Source organism: Dermochelys coriacea, chromosome 6, assembly GCF_009764565.3.
Source record: "Dermochelys coriacea isolate rDerCor1 chromosome 6, rDerCor1.pri.v4, whole genome shotgun sequence".
NCBI lineage: Eukaryota > Metazoa > Chordata > Testudines > Dermochelyidae > Dermochelys > Dermochelys coriacea.
In genome coordinates this window covers 23,879,423-23,896,760 of record NC_050073.1, presented here as the reverse complement: position 1 = coordinate 23,896,760, position 17,338 = coordinate 23,879,423, and the positions used below count along the sequence as shown (strand labels likewise).

Here is a 17,338-nt window from a genome sequence, read left to right as displayed (position 1 = left end):
AACTGATTTAGACTGGAGGCAACTGGGGTCAAATTGGTAAGAATTTTTAGGCTGAGTGTACAACGTGAGAACAAGAAATCTGATTTCATAGATGTGAACCTCTATCCACCACTATAATTTAAAAAAAAAACAACAACCCAACACTTCTTTACAGCAAAAGGAAGAGATCATGGAGTATCAACCTAAAAGTAGAAATATGAGGATATTTGGGTCTAAAAAGTACAATGGCAAATGGGAGACAATAACTGGAATCAGAAACTATGCTGAGTTACTTCTTGATACTAAATAAATCTGAACACAGTAGACTTCGTGCGCCACATAATTTGCTCCACATCTCTATCCAGACAAAGCCTATTATATCTCACATACATCCCCAATTGAATAAAATCTCTCTACTCAGGAAGGGGACTTAAGCACATGTTTAAGCTTTCTTAAATAAGGATGAATTTAAGCATGTGCTTAAGTGTTTTTCCTCAGTCAGGACCTAAGAATGCAGTTCTGCAAGGTGTTAAATGCCCACAACTCACCAGCATTATGGAAGTTCAGCACCTTGCAGAAGATGCTCATACCTGCAGTGCTGAATCAGGACCCAAGTTATCTGACCCCAGAAACATTTCCAGGATGGGGAAGGAAAGTGTCTGAAAATATTCAACAAACATTTACAGTATTTTATATTTTCTTAACTGGGAATTGGCATACACCTCTCACAAAAACCAAGAACTAACAAATAAAAGTTATCCATTAGTTATCAATGCATTTATATGCCTTCAGATTTGACTAGACCCCCTGAGATCCACATCAGGAATTTGAAACTGTTAAAGTCAGAACTTGGTCAGCTGGGTGCACAGGTTGCAGTTAAACATCTTGCTAAATGTTAAGTGAATCTTGCCTGGTGAAAATATCTGTTTAATTATGATCCATAGGACTTTGTACATCTATGGCCCATACCTGCCATCTTATTGGCTCTGGTTCAGGCAGCCTTGTGCTTGGACTCCCAATGAGGGACCTAAAAGTGCATCGTTTCAAGGGATCAGAAAAAAATTAGAAAGCATCTTTTTGTGACGAACTGAGTAAATTTCTTATTTACCAGAATTTATCAAAAATTGTTCTAGATCTCCTGTCTTTGGCTTGACTTTGTGGGTTTTTATTCTTTTAATAATTTTATTAATATCTGCAGCATGCTGAGGACCGTTTTGATGAAGAACAAGCAGTTAGTAAAAATCATACCTCGATAAGCATCCCTTATGAATGATCCAGCATCAGTGAACCAGTTCTGGGCACCGACACATAGTACCAGGGACAACAACAACATGCAGTTATAGAACTTCATAGTTCACTTCTTTAGACTGTAATAGAAGGAGAATATATGTCAGAAAACTGGGCAGTCTTTTAAGGACTCCAGGCATAATGTAAATTCCTCTTATATCTGCTTTGGAAAAGGTACGTGGATCTTCAGGGTCACACACAATTTAGAAGTGTTCCTAAAGTGATGATTTCTACTCAGAAAAATGAAATGCTCTCTGCCATCAGAGCACTAGGCTGGGACATAAGTTGTAAATATAGAAGTTTTCATTTCTGCTTAAGTTTTTACATCATAAAAATCACTAGTTCTATGACAAAAATTGAATACAAAACAAGGTAAAGTGGTACAAATATGAAGTTTCCATATGGAATGAAACTTACCGTGGCTGTATTGCAAAGCCCCTGAAAAATAGAGTTCTGTCTGATGGAGTCTCACAAGACTATATTTATAGGAAGCCTTATCTCAACGAGCAAATTGGAAATAATTTACAGAAACGTGGCTAAATTCAAATTGGGCAATTCTTTGCTTGTTGAATGCCAACACTGCTTCTATTGTTCCTTTATTTCTTCTCGAGACTTCCCGGTTTGAATTGGTCAATGTCTGTATTGTCTCTCTATAGATCTAACTATCTATTACTTAACTAGTGCCTAATATGAAATAGCCATCATTTACTGAAAGTTGCAGGCAGTTACTTTTTCAGACTTTGTTCTAATTTTTTTAATTAGTGAAATGAGCAATATTTTATGTAGAAGTTTTAAGTAATCATCATGCATATACCATAAATGCCAAATCAGTTATATCCGTAGCAAAGGTAGCTGGAGAAGCCCTTGCCATCAGCTTGTTGGGGCATGAACCATCTTTTTATTCTGTTTGTACAGTGCCTAACCAATGGGTCCTGCTCCAAGAGGCTATAGTAATAGAAATAAATAATATAACTTAATTACTAGAGCTGGTCAGAAATGGGATGTCATCTTTGCAGACATTTTCATTTTTCCCCTTTTAAATTTTGATGGCAATATTACAAAATTTTGAATTTTGGAAAACAACTACCTTTTATTACCACCATTATGATCTCTAAGGAGGGAGGTCAATTTCTCTGAATAGCAGTTAACTTATTGTGTAATTTTGTTGGCAAGATCTAAGCCATAAGCTACATGCAATTATATGAACAGTTTCAAAATAATCTTTTAATTTAAAATATTACAAGTCAATTGGAATCATCAGCTCTTTCAGGAATTCAGGGTACTTTGTAAAGTGTGTTTTTATTTCTGATAAATACTAATCTTAACTATCAAAATTTTATTTAAATGGAGTAAATACAGTTTACATTTTCAGATCAGTGCATGGGAGATAAAATGTAAAACTCCTGTTGACTCTAATTGGAAAGATGCAGATAAATATCTGCTACTTCAGGTCAGACTTTGTCCTCTAAAGTTTGTAAACTAAAACACAGTTTTTGTAAATGTTCAGTGTGATTCTTCTGGGAATGTAATCTGAATAAAGTCATCATGTCTGGGAAGCTGTTATGAAACAGTGCTAAATCAGTCACACACACTAGCCCAGCATAATTCTATGACTTGTAAAGAGAACAGACAGTAGCTGTATTGTTCTTGCTTAATGCCCTGTTGACCAATCTCGCTTTGAGCTTTCTCACTGGTGGACTTCTTCTGCAGAATTTCTTCCCTGAAGGTGTCAAATTTCTTCCTGCATGTTCCAGATGTCATAGTTTGTTCTTTTCAATTATTTATGGCTATTTTACTTCTTTCACCACCACTCTGTAACTTCAGATTCTATGTAAAGCTCACAAGTGATTTCTCAGCAATGGAAACTTTTTGTATTATTGAAGTAGCACAGTAGGACATGTGACTGAAGACGTATTAAATACATAATCCACTACCTCACCCTTTCATAAATTCTCACGATTTATGGAAAGTTAACTGGGTATATTCTCCTAAAAAGGAATAATCATTCCTGTGCTGAAATAATTCAATCATATATTGTCCAAGCTTTAAAAGCATTTTGGAGATGTTCTGAAAATTTCCCTTGGACAATAGCTCATACAAAATACCTGCCATGAACAAAGCTTTTGGAAGTGTCTACATTCAACAGTATTAGCTTTGACATATTAGGGTGAATCATGCTGGGAGCCCCGGGCCTTTTAAATCATCACCAGAGCCATGGGGCTCCTGGCCACTAAGTGTTTTTCTTCAGTCAGGACCTAAGAATGCAGTTCTGCAAGGTGTTAAAAGCCCACAACTCACCAGCATGGGAATTATGGAAGTTCAGCACCTTGCAGAAGATGCTCATACCTGCAGTGCTGAATCAGGACCCAAGTTATCTGACCCCAGAAACATTTCCGGGAGGGGGAAGGAAAGCATCTGAAAATATTCAACAAACATTTACAGTATTTTATATTTTCTTTACTGGGAATTGGCATACACTTCTCACAAAAACCAAGAACTAACAAATAAAAGTTATCCATTAGTTATCAGTGCATTTATATGCGTCCAGATTTTACTAGACCCACTGAGATCCATATCAGGAAATTGAAACAGTTAAAGTCAGAACATGGTCAACTGGGTGCACAGGTTGCAGTTAAAGATCTTGCTAAATGTTAAGTGAATCTTGTCTGGTGAAAATACCTGTTTAATTATGATCCATAGGACTTTGTACAATCTATGGCACTGTTAAGGTTTAAGAAGCTAGGATAACCTCGCTGGCACCTGACCAAAATGACCAATGAAGAGACAAGATACTTTCAAAGCTGAAAGGGTCAGAGAAACAAAGGTTCTCTCTGGCTGTGTGATGCTTTTGCCAGGAACAGAAAAAGAATGGAGTCTTAGAATTTAGTAAGTAATCTAGCTAGATTAGATTCTGTTTTGTTTAAATGGCTGAGAAAATAAGCTGTGCTGAATGGAATGTGTATTCCTGTTTTTCTGTCTTTTGGTAATTTAAGGTTTTGCCTAGAGGGATTCTCTATGTTTTGAATCTGATTACCCTGTAAAGTATTTACCATCCTGATTTTACAGAGGTGATTCTTTTATTTTTTTTCTTCAATTAAAATTCTTCTTTTAAGAAGCTGATTGCTTTTTCATTGTTCTTAAGATCCAAGGGTTTGGGTCTGTGTTCACCTATGCAAATTGGTGAGGATTTTTATCAAGCCTTCCCCAGGAAAGGAGGTGTAGGGTTTAGGAGGATTTGGGGGGGGAAAGACGCTTCCAAGCGGGCTCTTTCCCTGTTATATATATTTGACGCTTGGAGGTGGCAGCAAAAAAGTCGAAAGGCAAAAGGTAAAATAGTTTGTACCTTGGGGAGGTTTTAACCTAAGCTGGTAAAAATACGCTTAGGGGGTTTTCATGCAGGTCCCCACATCTGTACCCTAGATTTCAGAGAGGGGAAGGAACCTTGACACATGGTTTTTCCTCTCTCCTTTCTCAGATAGTCAGGAAATTGCGTGAGATTAATAGAGACTTGTCTGGCCCCAATCTCTCATAGGAATTTTTTCCATGCTTATCAAATATAAAGGTCCCTATAATATTAGGTTGGAAGGAGGGAATGAGGCAGCCAGAGCATAGTAGAGTTTTCTGATTTTGAGTGCGACACCAGAGAGGGAAAGTTTTCTACCTGCTGGCAAGGTGAAGGAACAGCAGCTTTACACATCACGTCACTGCGGTTATCTGCAGAGTCGAGCAAAAAGAAGTTCTGCAGTAGTTCCCTCCCATCCCTGCCCATCTGCCAAAATTCACTGTTATTACTTAAAAGCATGGATAGTCTTACTGGTGTAACAGACATTCAGACCTGCCTAGCAGTGCTAACTACAGGAACTTGGATTAGACAGACAGGTCCCTACTCTAACCTGTAATTGAATGACACTGTTAATCGTCATACTTGTCTTATCCTTTCAATTTTCTTTCTCTAAGAGGGCAGGGAGGACCTAGGGAAAGAAATGTAGGGATTCTTTAATATTAAACAAGGTAATGACTGTGGTTTTTTTCTTCTAAGGACTTGTTCGCTTCCACTAAATAGAAAGAAGGAAACTGAAAGTGAAAACCTCAAGCAGGAAAAGCCTTGAAAAGTAGAAAGTGACGCAAGAAAAATCTTTTCCTACGGAATACTTCAATTCAGAGACAGGGGTCAAAACCCCAAAAGTCTACAGAAGACCTTGAACAGGCACCAGTTGCTCAAGTTCTACACAAATACAGGGAATCTAAGACATCATCATGATCAGCAGGTTGCTGCTGCAATGTTGGCTTATGCTGCTCTTCTCCAGTGAAATCTCGTGTCTGGGCTGTAACAGGATTTAAGTTCTACAAGCCAGAATGACCAGTGAGAGTCTAGAGCGTCTGGAGAAAATGGGTGGAAACTTTCCCTTCCAATGTCTAAAGGAAAGGACAGCTTTCAAGCCCAGAGCTATCCTCAAGATCCGACTGTCCCAACAAGAGAATGCCAAGGGAGCCATCCAACAGATCCTCCAAGAGCTCTTCCATATCTTTAACGACAATCTCATCCAAGATGCCTGGAATGGGACTTCCATACAGGAATTCCAAAATGGTTTTCTCCAGCAGATTGAGAAGCTGGGGACGTGTTTGAGTGCTGAGAAGGGAAAGGAGATAACTTACCCAGGAAAGGAGAACCTCCTGCTCTCTAGCCTGAAACTGAAGAGATACTTCCAGACAATAGATGATTTCCTGAAAGAAAAGCAATACAGCCGGTGTGCAAAAGCATCTGACTCCATGGCACCTCATCTCACCTGACACACACACTTCCACATGGCATAGGTAAGAGTCACATGCAGAGGGCTCTATTCCAACTTCATGCAGCCTGCGGCTGGTGCATGTGATGTTAGTGTCAAGTGTGTTCCCTGCAAAAACAGCATTTTAAAAACTCCAGTAAGAGCAATAAAGACTCTACATTGAAACATGCTGAAGTCAGGAAATGTCAACATTAAAACTGAATGTGCATCCTAAACACTGCTTATGTTCTTGCATGCATCACTATACAGCCCTCAAATACTTGGTCAAACTTTTGATAACACTATATATTATGCCATTTTTTTCTGATGGCCTTAGACACCTGTATGACACTTATATCACTGTGTACAATCCGTAAGTCACATATGCAGTTTGTGAAAATAGTTTATACACAAGATGTACAGTTAATAAGGCCAGGGCCCTACATCGTTCTCTGTTCCTCTTATGAGGTAATAGAAATAATTGCATTCTTTGAGAGTGTTTTCAACTCCGTGATTATATACACTGTAATGGAAACAGCTGTGGAATCTTATTTTTCCCTGTGTAAATTTAAGAACTTTAGAAAGTTATACAATTTAAGCTTTTAAAAGAAAAATAATCATATTCTGTAAGAACAGCCCTGAATTTCACTGAATTATGCACATTACTGAATGGACAACTTTATAGTTGGAACAGATGAAGCTTTTAAGATTGAGGAATTTTAAAGGGCTGTCTTAATGATATTGTAAATTCCCAGCACTCTGCTTCATACTGCTTGCACTTTTAACTGTGCAAGTCCCAAGGCAGATGCCTGGCATACTGCATGGCAAAGTTAGCCACAGCAGCATACTCTTCCTTAGGAAATCTGTTAAAAAGGGCCAAAAAATCAGACCAATCAGTGTTTAAAGATAAGGTGAGATTCTTAAACCCTCAGCTGTCAAGGTTGTTACTGTTGAACATAGAGACACTTCCAAAAGCTTCCAGAAAGCTCAAAGCCAGATTGGTCAACAGGACATGCACAATACAGCTACAGTCTGTTGTGTTTACAAGTCATAGAATTCTGTTGGGCTAGTGAGCGGGACTGATTTAGCACTGTTTCACAACACCTTCCCAATCATGATGACTTTATTCAGATTGCATTCCCATTAGAACCACACTGACCATTTACAAGATCTGCTGTTTAGTTTACAAACTTTAGAGGGCAAACTCTGAGCTGAACTAGCAGATATTTACCTGCATTTTTCCTGCTAGAATCAATAGGAGTTTTACATATTATCGCCTATGCACTGATCTGAGAATGTAAACCGTATTTATGTCATTTAAGTAAAATTTTGATGATTCCAATCCACTGGTAATATTTTGAATTAAAAGATATTTTTGTAATTATTCATATAACTGCATCTAGCTTATGGCTTAGATCTTGCCAAGAAAGCTACACAATAAGTTAACTGCTATTCAGACAAATTAACCTCTCCCTTTTGAGGTCATAACGGTGGTAATAAAGCTAGTTGATGTTATTCAAAGTTCAATATTTTGACAAGTTTCCATCTAAATTTAAAAGGGAAAAAATGAAAATGTCTACAAAGATGACATCCCATTTCTGACCAGCTCTGGTAATTTAAGTTTTATTATTTATTTCTGTCACGGAGTCCCCGGGCGCTGCTCTGGAACAGCTCCCCGTGAAGCCAGTCAGGACTCTGGGGAAGTCTCCTTTCTGTGAGCAGCCTGTCTTCGGGACACACAGCTCACACGGCTTCCACCTTCCTGGGTCTGACCTCGAAGCATTCAGCATCCTCTGCCACTCCGTGCACTTCCCACAGCGAGTCCGCCCAGGCGGGCTCTTGGGGAAGCCAGAGGGTCCTGCACCCCAACTCCGCAGTCAGATGTGACTCTCAGGCAGCCAGTAAAACAGAAGGTTTATTAGACGACAGGAACATGGTCTAAACAGAGCTTGTCGGTGCAGAGAACAGGATCCCTCAGCTGGGTACATTTTGGGGGGGCAGTGAGCCAGACAACCATGTCTGCACTTCACTCCATGTCCCCAGCCAGCCCCAAACTGAAACTCTCTCCAGCCCCTTCTCCTCTGGGCTTTGTCCCTTTCCTGGGCCAGGAGGTCACCGGGATTCCTTTGTTCTCCAACCCTTTAGCTCTCATCTTGCAGGGGGGAAGGGCCAGGCCATCGGTTGCCAGCAAACAGGGTGTCGGCCATTCTCTGTGTCCAGACCCCTGCACACACTTGCCCTCTAGGGCTCTGCAATGATCATACACCCTTATCCCACCACCTAGATACTTAAGAACTGCATAGGGGAAACTGAGGCACCCCCACATTATTCAGAGGAAACATTAAGAACAGTCCCGCTTCATCACAATTTCTATTACCATAGCCTCTTGGAGCCAAAGTCATGGATCAGGACCCATTGGCTAGGCACTGTACAAACAGTACAAAAAGACGGTTCATGCCCCAACAAGCTGATGGCAAAGGCTTCTCCAGCTACCTGTGGCATCTCTTGTGAGATCCACTCATTACAATTACAATTATAGATAAGGATAAAACTGATTTGGTGTCTATGGTACATGCAAGATGATTACTTAAAACTTCTGCATAAAAATCTCATATAAAATATTACTCATTTCAGTCATTAAAAAAATTAGAAGCAAGTCAGAAAAAATGACTGCCTGAAACTTCCAGTAAATGATAGACATTTCATCATATTAGGCACTGGTTAACTGATTGATCGTATCTATGGAGAGACAAAATAGACCTTGACCAATTGAAATCAGGAAGCCTTAAGAAGAAATAAGGGAATGAACAGAAGCAATGTTTGATTACATTCAACAAGCAAAGAATTGTCCAGTTTGAATTTAGTCAGGTTTCTGTTAATTATTTCCAATTTGCTCTTTGAGATAAGGCTTCCTATAAATATAGTACCATTTTTCTTGTGAGAATCCATCAGAAAGGACTCCATTTTTCCGGGGCTTTGCAATACAGCAGCGGTAAGTTTCATTCCATATGGAAACTTCATATTTGTACCATTTTACCTTGTTTTGTGTTCAATTGTCATCTTAGAACTGGTGATTTTTATGATGTAAAAACTGAAGCAGAAATGAAAACTTCTATTTTTACAACTTATGTCCCAGCCTGGTGCTGTGATGGCAGAGAGCATTTCATTTTTCTGAGTAGAAATCATCACTTTGGGAACTCTTCTGAATTGTGTGTCACCCTGAAGATCCATGTATCTTTTCCAAAGCAGATATAAGAGGAATTTACATTATGTCTGGAGTCCTTAAAAGACTGCCCAGTTTTCTGACATATATTCTCCTTCTATTACAGCCTAAAGAAGTGAACTATGAAATTCTACAACTGCATGTTGTTGTTGTCCCTGGTACTATGTGTCAGTGCCCAGAACTGGTTCACTGATGCTGGATCATTCATAAGGGATGCTTATCGAGGTATGATTTTTACTAACTGCTTGTTCTTCATCAAAACGGTCCTCAGCCCGCTGTAGATATTAAAAAAATTAATAAATGAATAAAACCCCACAAAGCCAAGCTGAAGAAGGAGCTCTAGACCAATTTTGGATAAATAAAAAATTTACTCAGTTCTTCACAAAAAGATACATTAGAATTTTTTTATGATCCCTTAAAATGATGCAATTTTAGGTCCCACATTGGGAGTCTAAGCACAAGGATGCAGAACCAGAGCCAATCAGATGGCAGGTATGGGCCATAGATAGTACAAATTATGGATCATAACTAAAAAAGATATTTTCACCAGATAAGAGTCACTTAACATTTAGCAAGATGTTTAACTGCAACCTGTGCACCCAGCTGACCATGTTCTGACTTTAACTTCTGCACTTTCCTGATGTGGATCTCAGTGGGTCTAGTAAAATCTGGAGGCATACTAATGCATTGATAACTAATGGGTATCTTTTATTTGTTAGTTCTTCGTTTTGTGAGAGGTGTATGCCAATTCCCAATAAAGAAAATATAACATTCTGTAAATGTTTGCTGACTCAGCACTACAGGAATGAGGATTTTCTGCAAGGTGCTGAACTTCCCTTTTTCCCATGCTGGTGAGTTGAGCGCATTCAACACCTTGCAGAATTGAATTCTTAGGTCCTGACTGAGGAAAAACACTTAAGCACATGCTTAAATCCATCCTTATTAAAGAAATCTTAAGCATGTGCTTAAATACCCTTCCTGAATAGAGATGCTTTAGTCAATCGGGGAGGTATGTGAAATATAATAGGTTTGTCTGGATGGAGACGTGGATCAAATTATAGTGGACCACCACCATGTCTTCTAATGTTATGATTTTATTTAGTCTCAAGAAACAACTCAGCAGGCAGTCTTTGATTCCAGTTATTTTCTCCTATTTGCCATTGCCCATTTTAGACCCAAATATCCTCATATTTCTATTTTAGGTTGTTACTCCATGATCTCTCCCTTTTGCTGTAAGAAGTGGGGTTTTTTTTTGTTTTGTTATGTTTTTTAAATTATAGTGGTAGATTGAGGTTCACATCTATGAAATCAGCTTTCTTGTTCTCACATTGTACACACCTAGTGTAAAGATTCTCACCAGTTTGTCCCCAATTGTCTCCAGTGTAAATCGGTTTAGAAATTGTTAGTTAAATTGCTGCAAAACCCTGGAATAGACACTCCTAAGAATGACTTAGATGGATTTAGGTTTAATGGACTTGGGTGGCAGTGATTTAACTAAATTGCTTTCTAAAAAATTTAGTTACATTGATGCACAAACTGTATGTAGACAAAGCCTTAAAGGAGATTTGGGAGGCTGATGTTTCTAAATCATAGCTCTACTCCATTGTCCTGGTGAGTCTTAAAAGAGCACTGAGAGAAATTTGAGGGTTTCTTTGTCCCTAAAGAATTCCCCAAAGATATTGTGACGGGTTGTGTCAAAGTTCCCTCCCCACTCTGAGCTCTAGGGTACAGATGTGGGGACCCGCATGAAAGACCCCCCTAAGCTTATTTCTACCAGCTTAGGTTAAAAACTTCCCCAAGATACAAATCCTTCCTTGTCCTTGGATGGATACTGCTGCCACCACCAAGTGAGTTAGACAAAGTTTCAAGAAAAGAACTACTTGGTGTTTCTGTTTCCCTAAAATATCCCCCCAAACCCTTTCGCCCCATTTCCTGGGGAGGCTTGAGAATAATCTACCAACCAAATAGGTAAACCAGGTGAGCACAGAGAAGACCCTTGGTTTTTAGGTCGCTAAAAACCAATCACATACTTTAAAAACAGAACTTTATTATAAAGAAAAAAAATTTACCTCTGTAAAATCAGGATGGAAGGTAATTTTACAGGGTAATAAGATTCAAAACACAGAGGATTCCCCTCTAGGCAAAACTTTAAAGTTACAAAAAACAGGGATAAACCTCCCTCTTAGCACAGGGAAAATTCATAAGCTAAAACAAAAGATACTCTAACGCATTTCCTTGCTATTACTTACTATTTCTGTAAGTGAGTTGTATCCTTCAGTAGGAGCTAGATTACTTGCTTGGTCTCTCTCTTTGTCTCAGAGAGAAGACACACAAAGAGACAAAGCAAAAACCTTCACCCCACAGATTTGAAAGTATCTTCTCCCCTTATTGGTCCTTTTGGTCAGGTGCCAACCAGGTTATCTGAGCTTCTTAACTCTTTACAGGTAAAGGAGGGATTTTATGCTACCCTTACCTATATGTTTATGATAGGTTGAATCACAGAAACCCCCTTGGGAATTGCCAACTGATGTGCCGAGACTACTTCTGCCCCTGCTTTCCCTGCCAGCTTGGGACTCCAGCAGCCTGTCTTGTTGAGCCAAGCATGGCAGTCTGCTCTGACACAGACCCAGGGTCTGAACCACATGCCCCAAAGCTGCAGACTTAACTGAAAGCAGCTTAAGAAGTATTCCTGTCTTTAACACTCAGATGCCCAGCTCCCAATGGTGTCCAAACCCCAGATAAATCTGTTTTACCCTGTCTAAAGCTTCTACAGTCTAAACTCAAATTATTTTCCCTCTATAACACTGATAGAGAGATATGCACAGCTGTTTCCCCCCCCCCCCGGTATTAATGCATACTCTGAGTTAATTAATAAGTACAAAATTGATTTTATTAAATACAGAAAGTAGGATTTAAGTGGGTTCAGGTAGTAACAGACAGAACAAGGTGAATTACCAAGCAAAATAAAATAGAACACGCAAGTCTAAGTCTAGTACAGTAATAAAACTGAATACATATAAAATCTCACCCTCAACATGTTTCAATAAGTTTCTTTCACAGACTGGACGCCTTCCGAGTCTGGGCACAATCCTTTCCCCTGGTACAGCCCTTGTTCCAGCTCACATGGTAGCTAGGAGATTACTCCTGATGGCCGTCCCCTTTGTTCTGTTCCACCCACTTATATATCTTTTGAATAAGGCGGGAATTCTTTGTCCCTCTGGGTTCCCACCCCTCCTTCTCAATGGAAAAGCACCAGGTTCAAGATGGATTCCAGTTCAGATAACATGATCACATGTTGCTGTAAGACTTCATTACCCACTTGTCAGCCCACAGGTATACAGGAAGACTTGCAAGTAAAACAGAGCCATCTACAGGTAATTGTCCTGGTTAATGGGAGCCATTAAGATTCCAAACCACCATTAATGGCCCACACTTTGCTAATTACAATCGGACCTCAGAGTTATATTTCATATTTCTAGTTTCAGATACAAGAGTGATACATTTATACAAATAGGATGACCACACTCAGTAGATTATAAGCTTTGTAATGATACCTTACAAGAGACCTTTTGCATGAAGCATATTCCAGTTACATTATATTCACACTCATTAGCATATTTTTATAAAATCATATACAGTGCAACGGCACACCCTCCTCCTGAACTTACTGCCAGAGGCTTGGACACTGACAATGGCAGAGGCATTTTACCTAAAATTCATTTTTGGGCTCCCCTCTGGGGCAGACACTCCTGTGTCCCCCAAAAGGAAAGAGACCCTGATCCAGATGTGGGCTCATAGCTACCAGCTATGACAGACCTTACACTAACCAACAAAATCCCCACCGCCTCCCCTCTGACCTTTCATTCATGTTGGGCTTGCTTCCAGCTAAGTAAAAAGTGATTTTATTAAATACAGAAAGTAGGATTTAAGTGGTTCCAGGTAGTAACAGACAGAACAAAGTGAATAGCTAAGCAAAATAAAATAGAACATGCAAGTCTAAGTCTAGTACAGTAATATAACACTGAATACGGATAAAAATCTCACCCTCAGAGATGTTTCAGTAAGTTTCTTTCACAGACCGGACGCCTTCCTAGTCTGGGCACAATCCTTTCCCCGGTACAGCCCTTGTTCCAGCTCACGTGGTAACTAGGGGATTTCTCCTGATCACCGCCCTCTTTATTCTGCTCCACCCACTTATGTATCTTTTGCATAAGGTGGCTCTTTTTTTTTGCATATCATAAGGCAGATATTGTTTTCTGGAGATTCTGTGTTTTTATGAGATCCTTCTCAAGGAAACTCCCTTTCATTTCCTCCTCCAAAGATGTCACCTGGTGGAAGCTTCAGTTAATAAAATAGCATAAATAGCTGCAAATCCATGTATCTCTAATGGGAGTCCTGGGTATCAAAGAAAGTTGGGCAATTTTTTTTTTGGCAAATGCTAAATTCACCAAAAAATGCATTTCAGCAGGACACTGCAACTTTTGGCAAATTTTGGTCAAATTTGGCAAATATTTACGACTGGAAAAAATAATTTTAAAACTGATAATTTTCACAGTGATCTATTCTGACATTTTGCTGCAGAAATATCTATTCAAATCAATCTCAGCTATTGTTTTTTTATTTTGATGAGAAAAACCATAACAAATCAGTTTTGGTTTGAAACTAAACAGTCTTTCTTTTTTGGATTTCTCAGATCTTCCACTGCACCAAAAAAATCAGTATTTATTCAGTGGTATATAGTAGCCTTTCTGCCTTCTCTAGAAGTACTATACTTGGAAGCCACAGTGGTGAAGTGACGGGAATGGTGCTTGACTACTTCAGAGGAATGTGGGGGAATAACCTCAAAGTTTATTTTAAATTTTCAGTTGTCTCTATAATCCTTTTCTCTTCTCCAGGCGCTGGGATATTGGCATGCATACCGCGACATGCGGGAGGCGAATTATAAAATGCAGATAAATATTTCCAGCCGTGGGAATTATGATGCTGCCCAAAGAGGGCCTGGCGGTAAATGGGCAGCAGAAGTTATTAGGTAATGGATTTCACTTGGATTATGAGTTACATGTCAGTAAAGAGCTATGCAATCAAATAACTATGAAGTACATTGTAATTCATAACTAGTTCTTGTCCTGTTTGAAGTGAGGACATTTTTATTTAACCTCCGAACTGGCTAAGTGTGAAGACCGTGCCCATTCTTGAGTTGTAAAGGTGATTTCTAAGCTGACCTATTTAGATATATTCGGATATCAGATCCCATTACTATGTGCAGGGAGGCCTATGTTTTCACCACAGGGCTTTTAAAATTTAAATAATTGCAGGACCTCACTTTAATCTAGAATCGGTACATATTGCCCTGGGTATTTCATCCAAGAAAACTATGATCAATGGTTCACTTGTGGACCTCTAACAAGGATTGTTTTTAAATATTGCTGTTCAATGTGATTACTATAATACAAAGGAGCTTATGAGGCGTGAACAGAACTTAGTGGAGGCAAGTAATGGGGAAGCTATTTAATTCACAACTGGTGGACATCTGATGCACTTCTGGGATGACCGATGCTATTCACAGACAGGCTAAGATTTGTGTCTGTGTTTGTGTGTGACAAGGTAGGCAAGCTAATGTATTTTATTGGAATTACTTATGTTGGGGAGGTATTTGTGTATGTCCTCAGTTTTATGGAAAAGTAGGGATTAAACTGGGGGAAAAGTGAAAAGTAAATAATTTAGTTATTGAGATTTAATCATAAACTGTCTAAGATAATCTTTGTTACCTCTTTCCAGTGATGCTAGGGAAGGTTGGCAGAGTGACGTTAGTGGCAGAGGAGCCGAAGACACACGTCAAGACCAGGAGGCAAATGCATGGGGCAGAATTGGAGGAGACCCAAACCGCTACAGACCAGAGGGCCTTCCCTCGAAATACTAATGCAACCTGTAATACTTTACAATGGTTTCATTTTTCTACCAGCTGTGCAAAACCACAATAAATAAAACCTTAAATTTCTGAAGCTCTCAGTGAATGAACAAACATCCTCAGCTACATTAGAAAGGACAAAAAGCAATATACATTCAAATCTTCATGATTTGGGGCCAAAGGTAACCCTTAACTGCCCAGGATTTGGAAGATTCTTCCAGATTATTTAACGATTGTCCTTTACTTAATCTGTTGCATATTCCTGTGAAGCAGCGGGCACTGGCCACTGGACTATTGTCATCCATTATGAAAATTCTTCTTTTTAGTGTTGTCCCCATTTTACAGACAGGGATCTGAGAGATGTTAATTGACTTGCCTGACGTCACAGAGGAGTCTATAGCAGAGCTAGGAATGGAGTCCAGTCCTCTAACCATAAGACCATCCTACCTGGCTAACTAGATGGGGGCATAATAACCACCCTACAAAGGTTTAGCTATGGCAAAAACAGAAATTTGTGGAGCAGGTCAGGAGGAAAGTTAACATGTTAAATGAAAAGATGAAAACACATTTTCTATGGGGCTGGGAATCTGGGTCCACTATAATAAGCAGTAATGGTGCTTATGTTTTAAAAGTATATATTTATTCTTGTCAGGTGGGTAGAACAGCTGTCCCGTCTGAGGTCAGGCTAGAAAGGCTGGATCAGAGACATCACTGGATGAAATTTCCCATTGTTGCAGAAAAGCAGGAGTGAGTGAAAACAGCATCAGACAGGGGTGGCAAAACTAAGTTCAAAACTAGTTAATGTACATTGATAAAAACCTGGAGAGATTAAAGGGGTTAAAAGACTCAATGCTCACAACTTGAAGTAGAAAAAAAAGAAAAGGAAAATAGTAGCACAAAAGCAAATCCAAATGAAACCAGTGTTTTCTGGCTGTGTGCTTCCCAGTCTTGGATAGTTACCAGGCAGCTGACAGCATCTCATTAGAGGTTTCTGGTCATGCATTTAACCCTAACATCTTCACTTAAAAACAGAGGAATCTTAGGTTTCAAAGCGGTAGCCGTGTTAGTCTGTGTCAGCAAAACCAATGAGGAGTAGTTCTGGCACCTTAGAGACTAACACATTTATTTGGGCATAAGCTTTCATGGGCTAAAACCCACTTCATCAGATGCATGGAGTGGAAAATACAGGAGGCAGGTATATACACAGTACATGCAAAGATGAGAGTTGCCTTACCAAGTGTGTGGGGGTGTCAGTGCTAATGGGACAATTCAATTGAAGTGGAAGTGGGCTATTCTCAACAGTAGAATACTAAGGGAGGAAAAATCACTTTTGTAGTGATAATGAGGCCAATGACATCTGGGTGGCGCATTTCAAACAGTTGACAAGAAGGTGTGAGTAACAGTAGGGGGAAATTAGTTTTTGTAGTGACCCATCCTATTTTCATGTCAGCCTAACAGTCCTGAGGAAGAGCTCTGTGCAAATCGAAAGCTTGTCTCTCTCCCCAACAGTTGGTCCAATAATAGACATTACCACCTCACCCACCTTGTATCTCTAATATTCAGGGAGCAAAGCAACTACAACAACACTGTAATTAGGGTAACAGGGAAGGTTCCAGAACAATCAGGAACTTTCTGGAAACAATTAGGGCAGACAGGCTGATTAGAACACCTGCAGCCAATCAAGAAGCTGCTAGAATCAATTAAGTCAGGCTAATCAGGGCACCTGGGTTTAAAAAGGAGCTCACTTCAGTTTGTAGTGCTGGGAGCAAGAAGCGCAAGAAGCTGAGAGTGAGAAGACATACTACTGGAAGACTGAGAAGTACAAGCATTATCAAACATCAGGAGGGAGGTCCTGTGGTGAGAATAAAGAACGTGCTGGGAGGAGGCCACGGGAAAGTAGCCCAGGGATTTGTAGCTGTCATGCAGCTGTTACGGGAGCCACTGTAGACAGCTGCATTCCACAGGGCCCTGGGCGGGAACCCAAAGTAGAGGGGGGGCCCGGGTTCCCCCCATCCCTCCATCCCCCCAACTCCCTACTTGATTCTGAAGGAGTTGAACTGGACTGTGGGTTCCACCAGAGGGGAAGGTCTCTGGCCTGTTCCCCGATCCACTAGGTGGATAAGCAGAGACTACGGGTTTTATTCTTCTTCTTTTCCCCATGCTGGCCAGTGA

At 39.8% G+C, this 17,338-nt stretch overlaps 2 protein-coding genes and 1 pseudogene across 3 annotated transcripts in view; all 3 read left to right on the top strand.

Annotated features, from left to right (window-relative positions):
* The first annotated feature begins 5,523 nt into the window (after positions 1 to 5,523).
* Positions 5,524 to 6,065, top strand: LOC119857304 (annotated as a pseudogene).
* Positions 6,066 to 8,879: 2,814 nt separating this feature from the next.
* LOC119857159 (serum amyloid A protein-like) overlaps positions 8,880 to 17,338 on the top strand; it is a 33,674-nt gene continuing 25,215 nt past the window's right edge. Inside the window, exon 1 of one of the 2 annotated variants that reach the window (XM_043517596.1) lies at positions 8,880 to 9,027. The gene's annotated coding sequence lies outside the window, so the exon portion shown is untranslated. Of the gene's footprint in view, positions 9,028 to 13,853; positions 14,086 to 17,338 lie in introns of those variants that run through there. The other variant, XM_043517597.1, reaches the window with a different exon arrangement.
* Positions 14,184 to 15,256, top strand: LOC119857621 (serum amyloid A protein-like). The gene is made up of 2 exons (XM_038406808.2): positions 14,184 to 14,287; positions 15,037 to 15,256. Exons 1-2 carry the CDS (start codon positions 14,184 to 14,186, stop codon positions 15,176 to 15,178), a joined length of 246 nt encoding a protein of 81 aa, XP_038262736.2. The 3' UTR covers positions 15,179 to 15,256.

Excerpts from the sequence above, each read along its gene's own strand:
- LOC119857621 (XM_038406808.2), top strand. The coding sequence starts at position 14,184 with ATGCGGGAGGCGAATTATAAAATGCAGATAAATATTTCCAGCCGTGGG. Across the intron at positions 14,288-15,036 it reads TGGGCAGCAGAAGTTATTAG|TGATGCTAGGGAAGGTTGGC; the intron begins GTAATGGATTTC and ends ACCTCTTTCCAG.